Here is a 21,119-nt window from a genome sequence, read left to right on the forward strand (position 1 = left end):
ACGTGTGGGGCACCCTGGTCGTTTCAGATCTAAAGATGATTGAGTTCTGTGGGTGAAGGGCTTAGTGTAGTCTCTGGCTGTAGCTGCTTGAAAATTAGCAACTATGACAAGAGTTAGTTATGTATATAAGTGACTTTACTATAGCGATAACCTAAGTAGATGAAAGCGACTCAAGCCACCAGATAACCAGTGAGTTATAGGGAGGCCATGCATATGTGGTAGGAATATTGAAGGATTTAAGATCTGTGGAAGGAACAAGTACGTACTACGCATCCCTCCCTAGAGTAGACACCTATTACTTGGGACCCTTTCTGAGCAAGAGTGAGCAGAGGGCCTGGACAGTAAGAAGGCTTGCTTTATTCTGAGCTCCTGAAGTTACTGTTTTTTCTGGAATCTAAAAATTTGTTGGAAAGGGAGCAGATCATAAAGGACCTGTTACCTCATCCAAAGTGCTCGGACTTTGTGAAGCAGGCACTTCAAGAGCCATGAATATTTTATCATCCGGGGCGCCTAGGTGGCTCAGTTGGTTGGGCGACTGCCTTCGGCTCAGGTCATGATCCTGGAGTCCTGGGATCAAGTCCCACATCGGGCTCCCTGCTCAGTGGGGCGTCTGCTTCTCCCTCTGACCCTCCTCCCCCTCATGCTCTCTGTCTCTCATTCTCTCTCTCTCTCAAATAAATAAAATCTTAAAAAAAATTTTTTTAAATTTAAAAAAAAGTTATCATCAGCTTTGTTCCTGAGAACTTAACCCTAGAAATAATTAGTAGTACTTTTACTCCCCAGATTTCTCGCTTACTCCAGAAAATAGCTCTGGAGAAGCCTGTTGTTGGAAGGCCTTCCTTTTGACCTTCAATAGACATTGTGTTTGGGAGTTCACCCCTGTGACCCTTGACATATTCTGTGCATGGCTTTGACAGTTTAAGCTCTGGATTCCTTAGGGTTCTCACATAGGAGATTGCACATTGCCTCTTATAAGAAAAATTACTTTAAGCTTCTTTGACATCTTCTTTCATTTTTTTGAACTAGGAAATGTGCCATGGTCAGCAGGTCAGAGCTTCTCCCAGTCCCCGTGGGACTTTATGAAGAAAAATAAAGCAGAGCAAGTCACTGTGCTTTTATCGGGTAAGGATAGTCCAAACTGAGTGAATGTTGACAGTGTTTGGCTTCGTGAGTGTCTCGCGGTGCTGATTCTTAAATCTGTACGTTTCTGTCCTGCATTCTCTAGCAATGCATGTATGACTCCCTCTACTAAGTAATTAGATGTTTTTTGAAACATTTGATTAAGAAGAATAAAAGCCAGGTGTCTGACACTTGTGGTGATATCCATCCTGATCATTGATTGCTGCGATTTTTTTGTTAATTTTATTTATTTATTTGAGAGCGAGAGTAGGGGGAGAGGGGGCCGGAGGAGCAGAGGGAGAGAGGGGACAAGCATACTCCTCGCTGAGCAGGGGAATCTGCCATGGGGCTGGATTTTACAACCCTGACCTTGAGATCATGACCTCAGCCGAAATCAAGAGTTGGATGCTTAACCCACTGAACCACCCAGGCGCCCCACTGAGATTCTGACTGCCTCTCTCATTAAGAACAAACCAGAAGTTAAACCTAAGGTTCTGAGAGAGTGGCAAGAGACCATGTTAAAAAGAAATGCCTTCTGTTACTGTCAAGTCCAGTGTGTGATTAATATAATTATTATAATAGTACAAGGTAATGTTTAATGAGCACCTATTATGTGCTAGGCCCTGTCGTTTACAGCACATTACAAATATAAATTCATTTCATCCTTATAACAACCCAAAGAGATATGTATTTCTGTTTACCCTCATTTTATGTACAAAGAAATTAAGGCTCAGAAAGATTAATTTTCTTGTCTAAAGTTATATAGTTAGTCAGTGTTACAAGAATCCTCAGTTTCTCAGCCCTTAACTGTAAAAGGGATTTCATCATATATTTCCCATAGTTGGGAATGGAGTCTTTAAAAGTTCAGCTAATAAAGTTTCAACTACTAAAGTTGTATTCTATTGTTTGAACTACTTACTGAAGTTAAAAAAAAAAAAAAAAAGTAAGACTATCCCAGAAAATTCCTTCAGACTTTCCAGCACTATATTGAGAGAGTAGCAGAATTTGGGAGGGAAGTGAGAGAGATAGAGTCTGGGAAAGAACGTAAAGGATAACCCCTAGAACTGCGTTAATGCTGTCTCAGGCTAGAACTTTCAGAGGGTTGGGATCGCCTCTGATAACACTTGCTTATAAACAGTAAAACACTGAATCCGGCGATCGGAGCAGATACTAGCTATAGTATTTGAGCTAGGACCTCAGGCCCTGGCTGTGACTGACAGGTGGGCTTCCCAGGGGAAGGAAGGGCAGCTGGGGAGCTCTGGGGAGACCAGGAATAGTGGCCATTTACCAACCAGTTCAAAATGTTACAGTATTTTCACAGTGATAAAGACACAAAGGTACCTCTTGGCCAGATGTCAGCTCTGCCTACATAAGTCAACAAACGTTATTGTATCTTTTATGAGAGGTTTTGTTGTATTTTGATCATTTATATTTAATAAGGAAGAACCAGGGTGCCTGGGTGGCTCAGTTGGTTGAGCCTCTGGCTCTTGATTTTGGCTCTGGTCATGATCTCAGGGTTGTGGGATCGAGCGCTGTGTTCACGCTGGCCATGGAGCCTGTTTGAGATTCTCTCTCTCTCCCTCTGCCCCTCCTTTCTCTCTCTCTCTCTCTCTACTTCAAAAAAAAAAAAGGAAGAACCAATTTTCCGTGTATTGCTTTCTTAAACAGGTCCTCAAGAAGGCTGCCTCAGTAGTGTGACTTATGCGTCAATGATCCCTCTTCAGATGCTGCAGAATTACCTCAGGCTGGTAGGTGGATGCGGCCAAGTGGAGTCTTAAACTCCCATCTCTGATGCTGGAATATATTGGTTGGCCCATTTTCATGTTTGAAAGAGTGTGAGCCCCCACTAACCCTGTGACCTTCCCCAGCAGCCCTTTGCCTAGAAGGCTGCTGGTCACTTAGTTCTGGATTTCTGTCACAGTCATTCATGTGTTCACCACCTGGACCCAGGGACTACCTGTTCCCTGTGAAGTGTTATAATTGGAGCAGGAGGAGATTGTCTTTCCCCAACATGGACTTGACATCAAGAAACTGATCATCAATATGAAAGACAGTGGCTATAAATATCAAGATGCTTTGCTGTAAACTTTTGTAATTTAAAACTAAGTTAAATATGCTAGCATTAGTTAAAGTATTGATTTGGCCACTTCAACAGAAACTAAACAGTTATAGCTTAAACAGTATAGAAGTTTATTTTTCTCAAACAGAGAAATCCCAACAGGTGAGAGAGCCAGCCAGGGGATGTGGGGCAGGGTGACCCCAGCAGGGTGTCAACACCTTCTCTCTCACCGGGCCACTCTGACCTGGGGTATTGCTTATGTGGGTTTGGTCAAAGAGAGTCACCAGGTTCTAGCCTGAGGGAGGAGAGCCTGGAGGGCAAGCCCCTTCCTTTCTGGGGAGTTGCACACCTCATTTCTATCCACAACCCACGGACCAGGATTGAGACACAAGCTCACAGCTAGCTGGAATATGTGGTCTTTTGGTGGCCAACCACGCACCCAGCTAAAACTAGTTCTGTTATTAAAGGGAAGAAGAATATGATTATCAAGAGAAAGTAGCAAATTCTAGACAGTGAATAACTACAATGCTTTGCATTTGTCCAGTGCTTACTACATGCCAGACAGTATGCCAAATGCTCGTAGGTGTGTTATTTATTCTTCAGAACATCCCTATGAGGTAGAAAGCATCATCCATTTTATGGATGAGGAAATTGAAACAGAGGTCACGTAATGTGCTCAAGGCCACGAGTCTAGTGAGTGATTCAGCTAGGACTGTGCAGTCCCTGCGACCCGCAGCGGTTTCTGTGTGACATCTATCTAATCTAAAACTAATACTGAAGGTCTTGAAGCAATACCTTCGATTGAAGCAAACATTCATTTTGCTTGCTGCCTTAATTTGGAAAGCTTTTTCAAACAAATGAATGGGTTTGCCTATGGTCCTTTACAAAATTAAAGGACCAGAGGGGCAAGTGTCAGTTGATACCTCTGTTCCCCATGGAAAGAAGTATTCAAAACCATTCTGTTGATGTTCTAGCTAAACTCAGAGTTGGGACTGACCTTTTTAAAAGAAGCCACAGTAGCATAGAAACATTCAGAGGCTTTACAATTTGGAAGAGATGGTGTCTTGTAAATCTGAGACTTTCACTTGTTTTCTTTATCATGTGTTCCTCTCTCCCTACAGCTTCAAAGTAAGCCTGAGGGTTACATTATAGGTGGGAGGGAGGGCTGTCTCCTCCCTGTGCTTTAGTGAAAGTTGAAGTTGTGTGACCAGTTGGTTTTCAGGAATGTGAGCCTAGGCTCCCAGTAGAATGAGCTTGTAGAACCACTTTCTTCTCTCCCTTCTCCCTTCTCAGCTTCTCTGTACCAGGCAAGGTTCTGGCTCAGGGCTTTTATTCACTCAGATGATAAAATAAACAGAAAGGTGATGAAACAGATTACAACTGCACATTAGACTTGACTGAGCAGGTCTATTAGTACATTATAACCAGAATATTCCAAGTACATTTATATGTGTGCCTTCTAACGCATAAGACATAGTAACTACCAATGACCAACAAACCAGAGACTAGCTAATTGTTAGTTCTATTCTCAGCTCAGTGAGTGTAGACAAAGGGCTTTTTAAAATTCAACAATTAAGCCCTGGATGAAGATTGTAAATATTTATCATGCATTTTAGCAACCACTTCAAAATTTAAAGTCACTCAGGCAATAATATAATACCATGGTTGTGAATGTTTCATCTTCCATATGAGATTATAACCCCCCTAGTGAGACAGATAATGTGTTAACACATTTTTGTATCCTGTTTAGTTATTTAATTCAGTTGTTTGACAACTATTTATTGAGAGCCTTCTAAATGCAGACAGTATTTTAGAAACTTAGGATATACCTATGTGTAAGATGCATTCCCTGACCTCGTGGAGCTTACATTCTAGTGGGGGAAGACAAATAGGAAACAAATGAATAAATACATTTGTGATGACATGGCCAGTCAAGTGTGCAAATATATAGGAAAATATGCAAGTATGAAGGAAAATAAAGCAGATAAGGAGATAAAGAGCTAGTGGGAGGGAGGGGAGAAAGAACTTCAGGATGGAGTTGTTAGCAAAGACCTTTCTGTAGTGACGTATAGACAGAAAACTAGATGAGGGGAAGATGGTAGCCTTGTGAAGGGTGTTTGCAGCAGATGGGACAGCAGGTACAAAAGTGTCTATGCTGGCAGTGAGGTCTGAGAGATGGCCAGAAGCTAGATCATTTGGGATCATGGCAGGGACTTTGAATTTTACTCCAGGTGTGATAGAAAGCCACTGATAGGGTTTGAGCCGGAGAGTGACACATCCACCCAGTGCCACAGTAACTATAGGCACATTGATAGGTCTTTGAATTGTTGAAAAGCGGTACAACATGCAAACCTAGTAATACCTGACTTTATTGAGTATTTATTGTATGCCAAGCTCCATTGTAAGATATATAGATTGTTTGATTTAATCACTCCATGAGGGTAGGTGTTTATATCAGTTACCCCCATTTTACAGGTGAATAAACCAAGATTCAAAGGAATTTGTCCAAGGTTCTCAGCAAGCAAGTGGTAGAACCTAAGGAGTGGCACCTAGTCTGTCTTCCTTTTTCATGCATGTAATAATACTGGTTAAGAAGGAATCGCAGTAACCGGTTTTAACTGTGTGTGTAAATGTATTACATGTAATGCATATATTAAAGCCTGCATGCAGAAAGCCACATGGATTGAAGACTTTAAATCAGATTTGTTTCTTTTTTTTAATGGTGTTATTTTTCAATACTTTCACTGTATAATTAAAATAATACAAATCCTGAATATCCATTCTGACAGCTAATAAGGAAACATTTAACTTGATTGAGTTTTGAATCGCTAATAATTTATTATAATAGTTGAACTTAGTGTATAATTCAGACTTTCCCTAGCCAGTTGCAGTTTTTATTAGCTTATTTGCAACCTTCTTTTTTAATACTTCAGTGACTATGAGTAATTATTATATTAGAAAAATACTTGAATAGATCATCCTCATCTGAGCACTACTTTAAAATGTAGGACTTGAATCCCCTAGGACACGGTTCTTGAGTCCGGTGCCTGGTGGCCGTCCACCGCAATGTGTGGCACACTAACCATCAAGAATCACGACTAGGAAATTCCACCTGCTCTTCATAGCGTCCCAGAATAAATTTGCTGTGTTCCCATAAAAATAATGTTGTGAATGATGATGGTTATGAATCTAAGGCCACAGATCTCAACTCCGTTAGCAGGTGGCTAGCCGGTTCTAGCCTGACCTCTTTCGTGTGTGGAGGAGTAAATGTGGGTAAGGTCCTAGCAGAAGGAGGAAGCCAGTTCCCTGGTGTGATGAAGAGTGGCTCCAACACCAGTGAATCTTTTGGCTTCCATGGCAATTATGGAAGAAGATTCTGGGCAGCAGGGCAAGTGTCAGCCCAGAGGAGGTCTGGAGCAGGAGGAGTTGATGAGTGTTAGAGGTTGGGTGACAAGGGAACGGTTAGATCCAAAGTTATATCTTATGGTTGTTTGGTTTTTTGTTTTTTGGGTTTTTGTTTTTTTTTTAAATAACTACAATACCAAATTCTTATGTCTGTGCTGCTAAAAGAGGGCCTATCTTTATGTGAAGTTAGTAACCAAGACCAATCTTGGCTTTTAAAGTTTCAGGAAGCTAATTCTTAAAAACCTATGGTGTGTCTCTCTCTACGAACTGTAATTTCTCTTAAATTCCCATTATTCTTTTATACCTATTCTATAAAGAGGGTCCTCAGCCTATGGCTAAAACCCTCTCTCTCTACCATGAAGGACTCTAGATTTTTGGAGCCCCAATGCTGGATGTGCCAGTATTGTCTGGGAGGGGGGCGGATTTTATATGAATCAATTGACAGTAACTGTGTTGTTTGTGGCTCTAAAGCCCTACACAAATTTTTTAAAATCAGTGTCAGAAGAGGTCAGAATGAAAGTCCTAGCTATAAAGCCATGATACTTTACAGCCATCTCAGCTTTATTGGCTCAGTAAAAGCCTTTTATTTTTTATTCTTTTTTGAGTTCAGCATCTTAGCAGGACCAGGCCTAAAATCGTCTCTCCACAGTAGAAGCTTTCCCTCAGGCTCTGACAAGTGAAACTCGGAACAGGAGTTGAGGTTTATTGCTTTAAAATAATGCCACAAGTCTGAAAACACATCACAGGTGCCTCGTTGACCACTGCAGAGACAGCAGCCGCTCTGGTGCACGCCATTCTGCAGGAAAACACTGTGGAGGGGAAAACAATCAAGGGATGGATGGGCCTTTGTTGAGGGCATTGTTTCCATTTAATCCAGAATTCATTTGCGTCACAAAGCACTAATTGACATGTGATAAGAACTTCCTGAATGGGCTGTGCAGACGCAGGAATAAAAGGGATTGGTACCGATTGTGATAATAAGGCCAGTGTCCCTTTAGTAACAAGAAGCAAAAATGTGCCCCTGGAAACGGGCACTTAGGAGTAATTGTGGTGACTCTAATTCACCTTTCGGAAGTTGAGTTTGGTTTTCTTAAAGAGCAGATCATCTCCTTTCAAAATAATTAAAATATTTACCTTCTGCGCACCCCCCCCTCCCCAAAATCTGGTCTGCCTGCCTCTCTTCCTGTCTATCTTGAGAGCCCTCTGCTGGCAGGGGGAAGCATGTGTATTTATAACACCTAAGATCTTGCTGTTTGGAGAAATGTAATTTTTAGCTAGAGCAGTTAAATGTGTTTTCCTTGCATAGCTTTGCATGTTTGCACCGGTCTCAGAGCAGCGGGCTCCTGGTAATTATTTTGTTGTTCAGATCTTAAATGGTAACCAACACAACTACACCATTTGATGAGATAGAACAAAATACCACTAACAAAAAATTGATAATATCTGAAATGAGGAAAAACCTAATGGAATGCATGTATTAGAATGTATGAATGATCTGGAAGTCTGTACATTTGTTTTTCCATTTATTTCCTTATTTATATTCTACCTTATTACAGAGAGGATATTAGACTATTTGAAGACAAAATGCTTACTGCTAGTGAATGGCCTTTTCATGGAAATTTCAAGTAGAATGTTCCCTGTCTGTATTTTGTAAGAACCTACAATCTGAGAACAAATGAGGTGTTGAAACTGAAGACAGCTTATCTATGAAATCTGGTCTCTTGCTGTTACGTGATTTCAAAATCAATCTTGAGACAGTGTAGGCAGTTTGACAAGGAGGGCTGTAATGAATAGAGCACTCTTGTTTTCAGAAGTGAGACAAGATTAAATAGCAATCCTAGTTGGAAATCTCAGGGGTGGAATATTCGTAAATCTTGAAAATCTGTATCCTGTTTCACTGGTATGAAACAATCCATTCCTTGTGAGAGAATTTCTACCCAGTAAGTCATGGCAGTTTGGGATTAATTTGAAGAGTACAAACTTCTGGTTTAAAAGTGCACTTGGCTTGCGGTACCCAACACAATTTCCCACTAAAGTGCTTTTGAAAAGTGGCAAAACTTCACAGTAACAGAGGAAAATAGAACTGAGGTCTTCCTTTAGCAAGAATCTGGAAAAACTTTCCAGTACCTTAAGTGTAAGAGAGTGTTAAACCGGGGCGCCTGGGTGGCTCAGTCGTTCAGCGTCTGCCTTCAGCTCAGGTCATGATCCCAGGGTCCTGGGATCGAGCCCCGCATCGGGCTCCCTGCTCCGCGGGAAGCCTGCTTCTCCCTCTCACACTCCCCCTGCTTGTGTTCCCTCTCTCGCTGTGTTTCTCTCTGTCAAATAAATAAATAAATAATAATAATAATAAAAAAGAGAGTGTTAAACCCACTTATTGGAGGCCTACTTGAAATTAGGTGGGAAAACACTTTTATTATTTTTCTCCTACCATCTTACTAATGATTCAAAAAAGCGAGGTTGATACCAGTTAGAAAATTGGGTGAATATCCTTACTGCGTAGTCTCTGCTTTTGGCAGCAGCGTGACCTTCTCCTCCATCTCCTGTCAAGATGGGTCCTTCTACATTCATTCAGAGATGAAAGCTAGAAATACCTGAGCAGGAAGTTGGTGGGCAGGTGCTGGTGAGGCTGCTCTATCTGGGGAGTGGATTACGTAAGCACCTTCAGCAGGATGGATGCTGGAGCGCGGTGCTTCCTGGGACTGCAGTGTATCTCACGCATTTGTCTGCCATGGTGGACAGCCCAGGGTCAGCCCACAGCAGCCATGGCCCAGTCCTGGAGTGCAGCTCACAAGTATAGACGGCAGCCCACCATCCAGCTGTGACCTAGGCAGGATTCAGCTGAAAAATGAGTGGAAAGCGACTGAAGCCAATGACCATCTACACATCCTGCTTTACTGCAGATTCTGTGGTTTCACAGAACATAAATACTAGTAACAAGTTAACGACATTATGCCTGTGGAAGAGCGCTGCAGAACAGAATGGAGTTATCGTTCTGAAAACTCAGAATGACAACACCTTAAAATTATGAGATAGAAAGGAAAAGAATTTAGAAAATTATGTCCTTTCTCTAGAGAATGCAAGGTCAACTGTGAAAGCAGGGCAAGAAAGCCGTGGTAGAGAGAGGCTAAGATTAAAGCAAAAGTGTTGGCAAGGAGGTGGGTGAGGTAAGGAACTCTAAGAAGAACTGAAAATGCAGTGACATCATTACACTTGTACTTGAAACAGTAAAGAGCGGAAGGGAGACGGTGACGATTCTATTCAGTGCTGTGAAAGACTAACTTAAGGAGCTCTCCCCGAAGTAGAAGCAAAGGACAAGAGGTATGATAACGATGAGGAGACGGATACACTCTCTGAGGACATAGAGGGAACTTAAGCATTACTGGTCTTCCTTCAAAATAAAGAGAAATAGAAGAGGAGAAATTACCAAAACCATAATGAAAGAAAACATTTCTAAACCAAAAACAGGTCTGACTGTGGATTGAAAGAATTTACCATGTTCCATTTAAGATTGGGAGAAAGAGGTCACAACCAGACAAATCTGGGTAACTTTTTAAAATTGTAAGTACAGTCCCTGTCCCAGTCTTAGTCCTTGTTGGCCCTTCTACCGTTGCTTGTCTCACAGACCCCCAAAACCATAGAAGACAGCCCAGGCCAGCTACTGCTGACTTCATCCTGTGCCTTTGAGATGCTGATGTTCCTTGGGCAGCTGTAGCTACTGCCCTGTTTCTTTCAGGTATATCATTCTCCCTGATGCTGCCCTAGCCCCAGGGGGAATCCAGCTGTTTCCTTTTGTAGTGAAGGCTTAGCAGTGGTGGAATAATACTTGTACTGAGAGAAAATCACTGGTGGCTAGCAGGCATGCTGTCTTTCAGAACCTAAAACCCGGTCCCAAGTCCCGCATTAGTGGTCCCCTTCAAGGACCACTTCCCTTTTTAGCTCATGGTCTGACACCCAGTGGTCAAGCATGGTTTTCCTCCACTTTCCAGGAGTTAACTCCAAGCATGTCTTGGTCTCTTTGGAGGCTGGAGCTCAAGCCCTAAAGGCCCCAGGTAAGGTTCCCTCTTCCTTCCATGCCACCAGCTTTCCCTCAGGCCTTCCTGTCACATCCCAGAATTGGCTTCTTTCCTGTAATGACGGACCGGTGGCCTGTTCTTCACTAGGTCTACCCCAGCCACCTTCAAGGATGTGGCCTGCCCCTGGGATCTCAAAGGGACAAGCTCATCAGAGCACAGGAGAGCAACACAGAGGTCCTTAAACATGAACAGACTCTTTCATGTGTAACATTCCTCGAAGTCTGGGGGACTCAAGCTTGACACGTGAGCTACGTCACCCGTACTGGTTAGGGTGCTGCTTCACCTGTTCAGATCTCTTCTGTAAGATCTTTCCAAGAAGAAAGCTGCTCCCAGGCATGTAGGCTGGGAGTGGGAGCTCAGCCCTGGGATGACAGAGGTGGAGGGCGTGACTCCCCTCCACGTCTCACTCCACACATCACACTGTCTTTGCCCCATGCAGATGGCCACTGGCTTTCCATTCAGGGCGTGCAGCATCTCTACCTGTTCTCAGGCAAGGTACCCTCACACGGGAGGGAAAAAGGTGTAAAAAAAAAAAAAAAAAATCCTATAGGCATCCAGGCAGATTTTTACAGAGTAAAAGTGATCAATCTCTACCCAGGTTTCTTTGAAACAGAATTCCAGAATGGAACAATATACGTAGGTAGTTGACCCAGTAATCTTACAGTCATGAAGATGTCTTTTATGTAAGAAGTCAAAGATATTCTGATATGCAACAGCTGTAAAAAGATTACACTCCTATAGCCCTCTAAAAAAATACATACATAAACATACACATACAAACTATACAAAGAAAAAGCTGAAGGAAGCAAAATATTTTTTTTCTTTTTTTTTTTTCTTTGAAGATTTTATTTAAATTCAAGGTACTTAATATATAGTGTACTATTGGTTTCAGGAGTAGAATTTAGTGATTCATCACTTACATAGAACACCCAGTGCTCATCATAATGGGTGCCCTCCTTAATGCCCATTGTTCATTTCACCCATCTCTCCATCCACCTCCCCTCCAGCAACATCCAGTTTATTCTCTCTAGTTAAGAGTCTCTTATGGTTTGCCTCCCTCTCTGTTTTTATCTTATTTTTCTTTTCCCTTCCCCTATGCTCATCTGTTTTGTTTCTTAAATTCCACATATGAGTGAAATCATATGGTATTTGTGTTTCTCTGACTGACTTACTTCACTTAGCATAATACACTGCAGTTCTACCCACATCATAGCAAATGGCAAGATTTCGTTCTTTTTGATGGCTGAGTAATATTCCAATAGTATATATATCCCACATCTTCTTTATCCATTCATCAGTCAATGGACATTTGGGCTCTTTACATATGCCCTTTGAATCAGTGCATGTGCCCCTTCGAATCAGTATTTTTGTATCCTTTGGTCAAATACCCAGTAGTGCAGTTGGATCATAGGGTAGTTTTATTAACTTTTTGAGGAGCCTGCATACTGTTTTCCAGAGTGGCTGCACCAGTTTGCACATCCACCAACAATGTAAGAGGGTTCCCCTTTCTTCACATCCTCACCAACATCCGTTGTTTCCTGAGTTGTTAATTTTAGCCATTCTAACTGATGTGAGGTGGTATCTCATCATGGTTTTGATTTGTATTTCCCTGATGATGAGTGATGTTGAGCATTTTTTCATGCATGTCCATGTCTAATGCCCATTTCTTAGCTGGATTATTTTTTTGGGGGGTGTTGATTTTGACAAGTTCTTTATAGATTTTGGATACTAGCCCTCTATCCGATATGTCATTTGCAAATATCTTCTCCCAATTCATAGGTTGCCTTTTAGTTTTGTTGTTTCCTTTGCTGTGCAGAAGATTTTTTATCTGGAAGAAGTCCCAGTATTTCATTTTTGCTTTTGTTTCCCTTGCCTCCAGAGACACATCTAGTAAGAAGCTGCTATAGTCAATGTCAAAGAGGTTGCTGCCTGTGTTCTCCTCTAGGATCTTGATGGTTTCCTGTCTCACGTTTAGGTCTTTAATCCCTTTTGAGTCTATTTTTGTGTACAGTATAAGAAAGTGGTCCAGTTTCATTCTTCTGCATATCGCTGTCCAATTTTCCCAACACCATTTGTTGAAGAGACGGTCTTTTTTCCATTGGATAGTCTTTCCTGCTTTGCCAAAGATAAGTTGACCATGTAGTTGAGGGTCCATTTCTGGGTTCTCTATTCTGTTCCATTGATGTGTGTCTGTTTTTGTGCCAGTACCATACTGTCTTGATGACTACAGCTTTGTAATAGGGCTTGAAGTCCAGAATTGTAATGCCTCCAGCTTTGTTTTTCCTTTTCAGCATTACTTTGGCTCTTCAGGGTCTTTTCGGGTTCCATAAAAATTTTAGAATTGTTGTTCTAGCTCTGAAAAATGCTGGTGTTATTTTGATAAAGATTGCATTGAATGTGTAGATTGCTTTGGGTAGTATAGATATTTTAACAATATTTTTCTTCCAGTCCATGAGCATGGAATGTTTTTCCATTTCTTTGGATCATCTTCAATTTCTTTCCTAAGTGTTCTCTGTTTTCAGAGTACAGATCTTTTACCTCTTTGGTTAGGTTTAGGTATCTTATGGTTTTTGGTGCAATTGTACATGGGATTGATTCCTTGATTTCTCTTTCTGCTGCTTTGTTATTGGTGTATAGAAATGCCACAGATTTTTGTACATTGATTTTATATCCTGCAACTTTGCTGAATTCATGTATCAATTCTAGCAATTTTTTGGTGGAGTCTTTCAGGTTTTCTCTATATAGTATCGTGTCATCTGTAAAGAGTGGAAGTTTGATTTCTTCCTTCTCAATTTGGATACCTTTTATTTCTTTTTGTTGTCTGATTGCTGAGGCTAGGAAGGGAAGCATAAATCTATTTACAGTGGTTGCTTCTCGGTGCGGACACTATCAGTGGTTTGTATTCTGCTTCTTTATGTTTTGTTGTATTTTCCAGAATACATTGAAATCACTGTAATTCAGATATCACTCAGAAGGAAAATAAACTTTGGGGAAATTCAAACTAGAGAGCATCTGCAAGAGATAATAAAGAAAAACATTTGCAAGGGACAAAATATGCTAGGAACCATGTTCCCAGCCAGCGAACTGAACTTCACTGTGGAAGATACAGGGAAGAAAGAGTATGCTTCTTCTTCTTCTTTTTTTTTTTTTTAAGATTTTTATTTATTTGAGAGAGAGATAGAACACAAATGGGGTGAGGGGCAGAGGGATAAGCAGACTCCCTGCTGAGCGGGGAGCCCAATGCAGGACTTGATCCCAGGACCTTGAGATCATGAGCTGAGCCGAAGGCAGATGCTTAACCGACTGAGCCACCCAGGCACCCTAAAGAATATGCTTCTTAATCCAATGTCAGCTCTTCCTATAAATAAATACTATATAAAATACTATATAAGTATATAAATACTATATCTGCCAATATTTCATATTAAAATGAAAGAATTCAAGTGCCCAGTGAATACAGTTAATCCTGAAAATATTAATGTTTTCAAAGTCTGAGAACGATCAGAAAGGGAATCTCCTACTTGGGTACCACGTTTTTTTTTTTTTCCTCTTCTTCACATTTTCACCTAAGATTTCCTCTTGGTTTATTAATAGGTCGAGCAATACCATAATGTCATTTTCCATGGCCCAGAAGGAAGCTTGCAAGACTACATAGCACATCAGCTTGCACTCTGCATGAAGGTATCTATTACTTGTGTACCCTTTCCTTTTCTCTGAAAATTTGAAAGCGTGTAGAACTGATCACTGATTTCTTACCACAGCACAGACAGATGGCTGCAGGATTCACCTGTGAAATAGTGAGAGCCGAAGTGGATGCTGGTTTCTCCAAGGAACAGCTAGTAGATCTGTTCATCAGTAGTGGTAAGGCCATTCCAGCAAACTGAATTGTCGTAACTGAAGGGCATGATCTTCAGTGATGCCACTGAAAGGAAATAAGCTTCTTTTGGGGGGGTAAATTTAAGGTGACTTTTCAGTTATTCAACAGCCTTGGGATGAAAATGGGAACCTAGATGAACACTTGTAAAAAAAAAAAAATATATATATATATATTTTTTTTATTTATTTTCATTTTTTTTTCTCCCATTGTTTTTTTTCCCCCCCCCCCCCCCCCGCTTTTGTTTGTAAATCATTATCTGTTGTGAGCATACTATATAACTGGCCCCAGAGGTATACTAAGGGAGGAGGTGTGGGGAGCCACCCACCCTAGCGGGACTAAGTATTCTATCACTGATGCTGTTTAGAATTGCATGGTGGTAATAAAGAGTAGATAGATTTTTAGTAAATTAATCATAAATTCTCTACAACCAAAGCACCCCTTCTTGAAGCACCTGAGTTAAACTTCCTCCACCTAACCCTTGGCACGTGCAAGGCTAAACACATTGCACACATGAATGAGCTCACTTAATCTCCACTACAGCCCTGTGCAGGTGGGTGTCATGTCTGTTTCCAACGTGAGGAAGCTGGTACAGGGAGGTTCAGTATCTTGCCACAACTACAGAGTGACAGAACCAGGATTAAATATGTTTATTAATATGGCTTTATCATGAATTTTCTGTCTTAGGCTCCTGAGGTTACCATACCAAGCTTCACCACAGGGGGCATTAGCATACCCTGCATAGCACAGCATGACTACCAGCTCCCACATACAACCGAAATGGACCAGACTCCAGTCTCCGAGGGCCCAAAGCCACACAGACCCCTGGGGAGAGGGTGCAAGGGGGCGCAGTTGCAAGATCAGGGATAGATGAGCTGAAACACAAATTCAAATCTTTGTGGAGGTGTTTGTCATCTTTGGAGCCACGATCAAGGGAGATGCCATGTAGCTAGGTCAGCCTTAGAAGAAGGAAGTCGAGAAATATAGTTAAGAGGCAGGCTTGAGGAGGGACTGAGGGCTCCACGGACCTAGACCCACATTTTAAGGACAGGAAAATCCCACCGGAATCGGAATGTTACTGTGGTGCACGGGTCAGTCTGTTCAGAAACTAGTGGCAGTTAGCTGCAGAAAGCAGTTTTCTCTGCAGCTGTTACTAATGATCACTAACATTGATTAAGCTCTGACTCTGGTAGGCCCTATCGTAAACACCCTGACTTATAAACATGAAAACATTTGAAGCAGGAGGTTGGGGGACCCTGACCAAAGAACCCACAGCAAGAACACAGCCAAGCAGGACTCAGACTGCTACCAAGCCCGCCCCTCACCGCTGCCCGCCCCTCACCACTGCCAGCCACAGCTCCTTAGGAACTCTCCTGTGCCGACACTTGTCTTCCCCCCACCCCGCCCCGGCTCTTATAACAGAAGCCCACTACATTTTTTCCAACTTTCAGTCTTGTTTCATTTTAAAGTAAGAAGCTGAAATATTTTGTTCTCACCCTGTCAGAGCAGATAGCAATTATAGACTGAATTCTGCTCTCTGCCCTAAGCTTAAGAGAGCTGAGAAAATGAGCAGTGAATCAGGTCATAAAGGATGCAGAAGTGACCAGCACAGCATTTCTAAACCTATGGGGGGGGCAGCATCTTAAGAGTTCCTCTTCCTATTTCCCAATTTGGTGAGTGGCACAAATCTCTCAGCCTCTCCCACTTGAAACTCCAGTCTTGTCAGCAGGCTTGACGACCTGAATGTCCACAGTGCCAACAGGCCACAGTAAAGGGTGGAGTGGGGAGGCCTGTCTCCATCTACGGGAGGGTGGTAGTTCTCAGCTGCGGCAGCTAGTTGCTGATGGCAGTGTAGATCCAGTGTCAAGTGCTCTTGTGACTTTTAAGAAGTCAGAAATCCCAGGGCGCCTGGGTGGCTCAGTCGTTAAGCATCTGCCTTTGCCTCGGGTCATGATCCCAGGGTCCTGGGATGGAGCCCCGAGTCAAGCTCCCTTCTCAGCAGGCAGCCTGCTTCTCTCTCCCTCTCCCACTCCCCCTGCTTGTGTTCCCTCTCTAGCTGTCTCTCTCTCTCTGCCAAATAAATAAAACCTTTAAAAAAAAAAGTCAGAAACCCCTTTTTATGTGAAAATGTAGGATTTTCTTCTTTCAGTGTTGTCAGTTATTTCCATTTTTAAAGCCATATGAGGACCAGATAGCACTCCCAGATCCTCTCATTCATGGACCCCTTGTCTTTGTCCCACATAGTCCATAGGCACGTCCTGCCAGATGGATCCCAGCATGCCTTTTTCATCCATCCCATTGGTACCATCCTACCTTATGCCCCCTTCCCTACATCTCATCTACTTTCCTATAAATGGCTGCTCGTCTACTGCTTCTCCTTCTCTAACATCCTTCACAGGTAGTCAGACCCTTAGTTAAAAGCCGTCTGATTCCTGCCCCACACATCCCTCTATCGCCCACTGAACTAAGTCAGTGCCATGCAAGGCCTTCCATTCAAGGACGTTAATCCACCTGATTGGCTTATCTGACCCTTTATTTTTTAAATTGAGATTTATTGAGATATACTATTGTGTGAGTTTAAGGTGTACAGCATGTTGATTTGATATACTTCCATATTGTAAAATAATTACTGTAACATTAGCTAGTACCTCTATTCACACAATTAAAATATCTTTGGTGGTGAGAACATTTATGATCTACTTTCTTAGTAACCTTCAAGTATGTAATACAATGTTGCTAACTGTAGTCACCCTGCAGTACATAAGATCCCCAGAACTTACTCATCTTATAACTGAAATTGTGTATCCTTTGATATCTCCCCATTTCCTTCACCCATGCCCCAAGTCACTGCCAACCACCATTTTACTGTTTGCATAGGCTTGGCTTTTTTACATTCCACATATAAGTGATGTCATACAGTATTTGTCTTTCTCTGTCTGACTTAATTCTCTTAGTGTAATGCCCTCAAGGTGCACCGTGTTGTTGAAAATGGCAAGATTTTCTTCTTTCTCACTGAGTGAAGAATAATCCATTCTGTATATATACCACATTTTCTTTATCCATTCATCTATTGACGGACACTTAGGTTCTTTCCATATATTGGCTATTGTGAATAATGAGGCAGTGAATATGGGAGTGCAGATTACTCTTGGAGATCCTGATTTCATTTCCTTTGGCTATAGACCCAGAAGTGGGATTGCTGGACCATGTGATATTTTGAATTTTTTGAGGAACCTCCATACTATTTTCCATAGTATGGAAATGCACCAATTTACATTCCCACCATCAGTGCTCAAGGGTTCCCTTTCCTCCACAACCTTGCCAGAACTTGTTATCTATTGCCTTTCTGATGATAGCCATTTTGACTGGTGTGAGGTGATATCTCATTGTGGTTTTGTTTTACATTTCCCTGATCATTAGTGATGTAATGTATCTTTTCATGGACTTGTTGGCCATTCGTATGTCTACTTTAGAATGTCTGACCCTTTTAAAATAGATGTCTGTGCTCCAACAGAATATGTGATTTCTTCTTTATGTGTCCTTTGCTTTTCTACTCTCTGAGTCTTCATTCATGCTGCAGCTCTCATTGAGAATGAGAGAGTAAACACACAACCTCCCCCCTACACACATACACTGTGACTACCAACATGGCCAGTGCTTTGCAAAATATTATGTTGTACAGTACTGAATAAAACAGACATGCTTTTTGCCCTTTTGGAAACTACAGAAAAAGCCCCTGTTAAAATGCTCTAAGGACACCTCAAATGAAGGCTTCTCTGATCCCTCCAGATAGGACTTCTCCCTCTAGTGAACATCAGTAGATTTTGTTTATAAAATTTTGTAAGATTTTGTGTCCCACCTAACTGTAGGTCAAGGCGGTGAGGGTATTATTTGAGCTTTGGCCTTGGCCCACACACACGGTGGGCTCCTTGAAGGCTAGTACTGTACCTTATTCTTCTATTTTGCCTGGTACACTGATAGCTAATAATTATTGGCTGATGAGTGGGTGAATCTCCGATAGAAGAAGTAGCACAGGCAAAGACAAAGGGAATGCTAGTCATACGTCATCTTCAGGTGTCTGCAAGTGGAAGAGCCCTCTTAGAGTGGATGTAGGAAGAGGTAAGATGAGAGAGCGCAAAAGTTGATAGTGAAGTAGGTGATGATAGGGCATAAAGATAGACTGATTTGGAGTTTAAAAATGAAGCTTTTGAACAGAATGAAGCCAAAAAATAATCTCCATTTTAACCACCCTCATATGTAGAAGTGATGTATCACCTTTAAATGGGACAAGGTGTTATTCTCTATTCAGCTCAGTAACTTATAATTATCAAATATCTTTTTTCTCTTTTTAATAACAAAAGTAAGATACAAATGCAGGTTTGTCTGCTAAGGCCTTTTTTAAAAAAAAAAAAATTTATTTATTTAGAGCATGAACGAGGGGGAGGGGCCGAGGGAGAGGGAAAAGCAGATCCTTGGCTGAGCAGGGAGCCCGATGCGGGGCTCGATCCCAGGACCCCGGGATCATGACCTGAGTCAAAGGCAGACGCTTAACCGACTGAGCCACCCAGGCGCCCCTCATCTGCTAAGACCTTGAATGCAGTGGCCTGAGGTAGGCACCTGAGCGTTGCCATACATTCCTCAGTTTGCCTGGTCCTCTGGGCCACGTCAACCCTGAGTTCTGCTGAATCTGGTCCCTGAATCTCGTCTCCGCCTCCCACATTCTTCCCCCCTCCACCTGTTGTTTCTTGCTCAGGGACTGTGGAGGTCTCATCTCTGACCCTTCTTATTTTTTTTTTTTAAAGATTTTATTTATTTGATGGAGAGAGACACAGCAAGAGAGGGAACACAAGCAGGGGGAGTGGGAGTGGGAGAGGGAGAAGCAGGCTTCCCACCGAGCAGGGAGCCCGATGCGGGGCTCGATCCCAGGACCATGGGACCATGACCTGAGCCAAAGGCAGACTCTTAACGACTGAGCCACCCAGGCGCCCTGACCCTTCTTATTCCCTCTGGTCAGCCCCTCACAGGGATCATTCTACAACACAGAGCTGCTCTTGTCATTTCCCTGCTGTTCTGCTCGAGTGGCTGCAGGACAAACACGTTCTCTGAATGGGTGTGGAGGAGCTTATGGTCTGGCCCCCGATCTTCCCTTGCTGCTATCCATCCTCATCTCCTAAAACTCTGTGCATTATGCCCATCATTTCCTCCCTAGGATCCACTGCTCTTGACTGGTGCCCAGTGGAGGGATCACAGAGAGAGTGCACGTTAGGCAGAGTAGATGGGGACCCAGGGTTTTGAGCAGGGCAGGGTAATGTCGTGTGAGCCGAAGGGAAAGCGGCATTGATGGGTGTGCTGTTACTTCTTTTGCAGTGCAGAAAGCACACAACGAGGAATGTTCTTTTGGTCAAGAGTGGTGGGAAAGGGCGGAGAGTAGAGGAGGCAGAAGTCTGGATGAGAGGGAGAAGGTGTTCCTAGGCTCTCCCACTGCGGTTTTTAGAATGATGAGGAAATAGGAGTTATCTGTCGGTTTTTCTCTTGCATTTGTTTTTACTAAGAAATTAAATTGATCAAACTATATTACTGTAAGTGAGGAATACACTGATTTGTAAGGAATACATTTATTCCTGACTTTTAAGCTTATTTTCTCTACAGGAAGAGATTTAAATGACTTGGATGAGGCTGGGCTAGGATGTTGAACTTTAATCTTCCGCTGTGCACAGCACATATATTACCTTATTGGCTCCTCTCTCTGACTGCAGATGAAAGCCAGCAAAGAGAGTCACAGAGAATGAATAAAAGAAATACATGAGCAAACTATAAGAAGGAAGAGTAGCAGATGTATTTTAAATAATTGGATTTAAGGGGCGCCTGGGTGATGCAGTCGGTTAAACATCTGATTCTTGATTTTGGCTCAGGTCATGATCTCAAAGGTTGTGAGATGGAGCCCTGCATTGGGCTCTGCGCCCTGCTTAAGATTCTCTTTCTCCCTCTCCTTCTGCCCCTCCCCCCTGCTTGCACTCTGTATTGCTCTCTCTCTCTCTCTCTCTCTCAAAAAAAAAAAAAAATCTAAAACTTATATGGAGATTAAAATAAAATGGTTCCCATGAAGAAAAGAATGTAGAACAGAAGAACACATTTAAAAGAAAAAAAGACCTAGCACTAATGTGACCAAGGGTTATTTTGTGTTTATTTTAAAATAATGCCTTCCAAAAAAAAATGAAATTAAGAAAAATAACATCTTCCTTTTCATATTGCCTTTTGTGAGAGAGAGTCACAGCATATGGCTCTGTTTGGTAAAAAGGGTGTGAATGTGTATTAGAATTGGATCAAATTTTGCCTCAGTGTAAGTAAGGTATGTTGTTAGATCAGCAAGACAGATACTTTTTAAAATTACATGTGACAGTAAGTAGTAAAAAAAAAAATTTTTTTTAACACCAGATTGGTATTTTAAAGTAACACTTTGAATTCTTGAGAGAACTTTCCTTTTTGGAAGTAATAAAGATAGAATTACCATAATAATAGTAGGAGAATATGGTCATTGGAGTCCACATAACTTTGTTCACCTCCTTGGACCCTGCATTACTTGAGGCTC

The 21,119-nt window shown here is 42.0% G+C and overlaps 1 protein-coding gene across 4 annotated transcripts in view; it reads left to right on the top strand.

Moving 5' to 3' along the window:
* The window catches only part of CTTNBP2 (cortactin binding protein 2), a 150,932-nt gene that overhangs the window by 107,277 nt on the left and 22,536 nt on the right, over window positions 1-21,119 (top strand). For all 4 annotated transcript variants that reach the window (XM_032401711.1, XM_032401709.1, XM_032401710.1 and 1 more), the window contains 4 exons: window positions 1,027-1,122; window positions 2,788-2,867; window positions 14,251-14,337; window positions 14,418-14,517. In XM_032401711.1, coding sequence (XP_032257602.1) covers window positions 1,027-1,122; window positions 2,788-2,867; window positions 14,251-14,337; window positions 14,418-14,517 — 363 coding nt within the window. The remainder of the gene's footprint in view (window positions 1-1,026; window positions 1,123-2,787; window positions 2,868-14,250; window positions 14,338-14,417; window positions 14,518-21,119) is intronic.

Source organism: Phoca vitulina, unplaced genomic scaffold (genome assembly GCF_004348235.1).
Source record: "Phoca vitulina isolate PV1807 unplaced genomic scaffold, GSC_HSeal_1.0 scaffold4, whole genome shotgun sequence".
NCBI classification, from domain to species: Eukaryota; Metazoa; Chordata; class Mammalia; order Carnivora; family Phocidae; genus Phoca; species Phoca vitulina.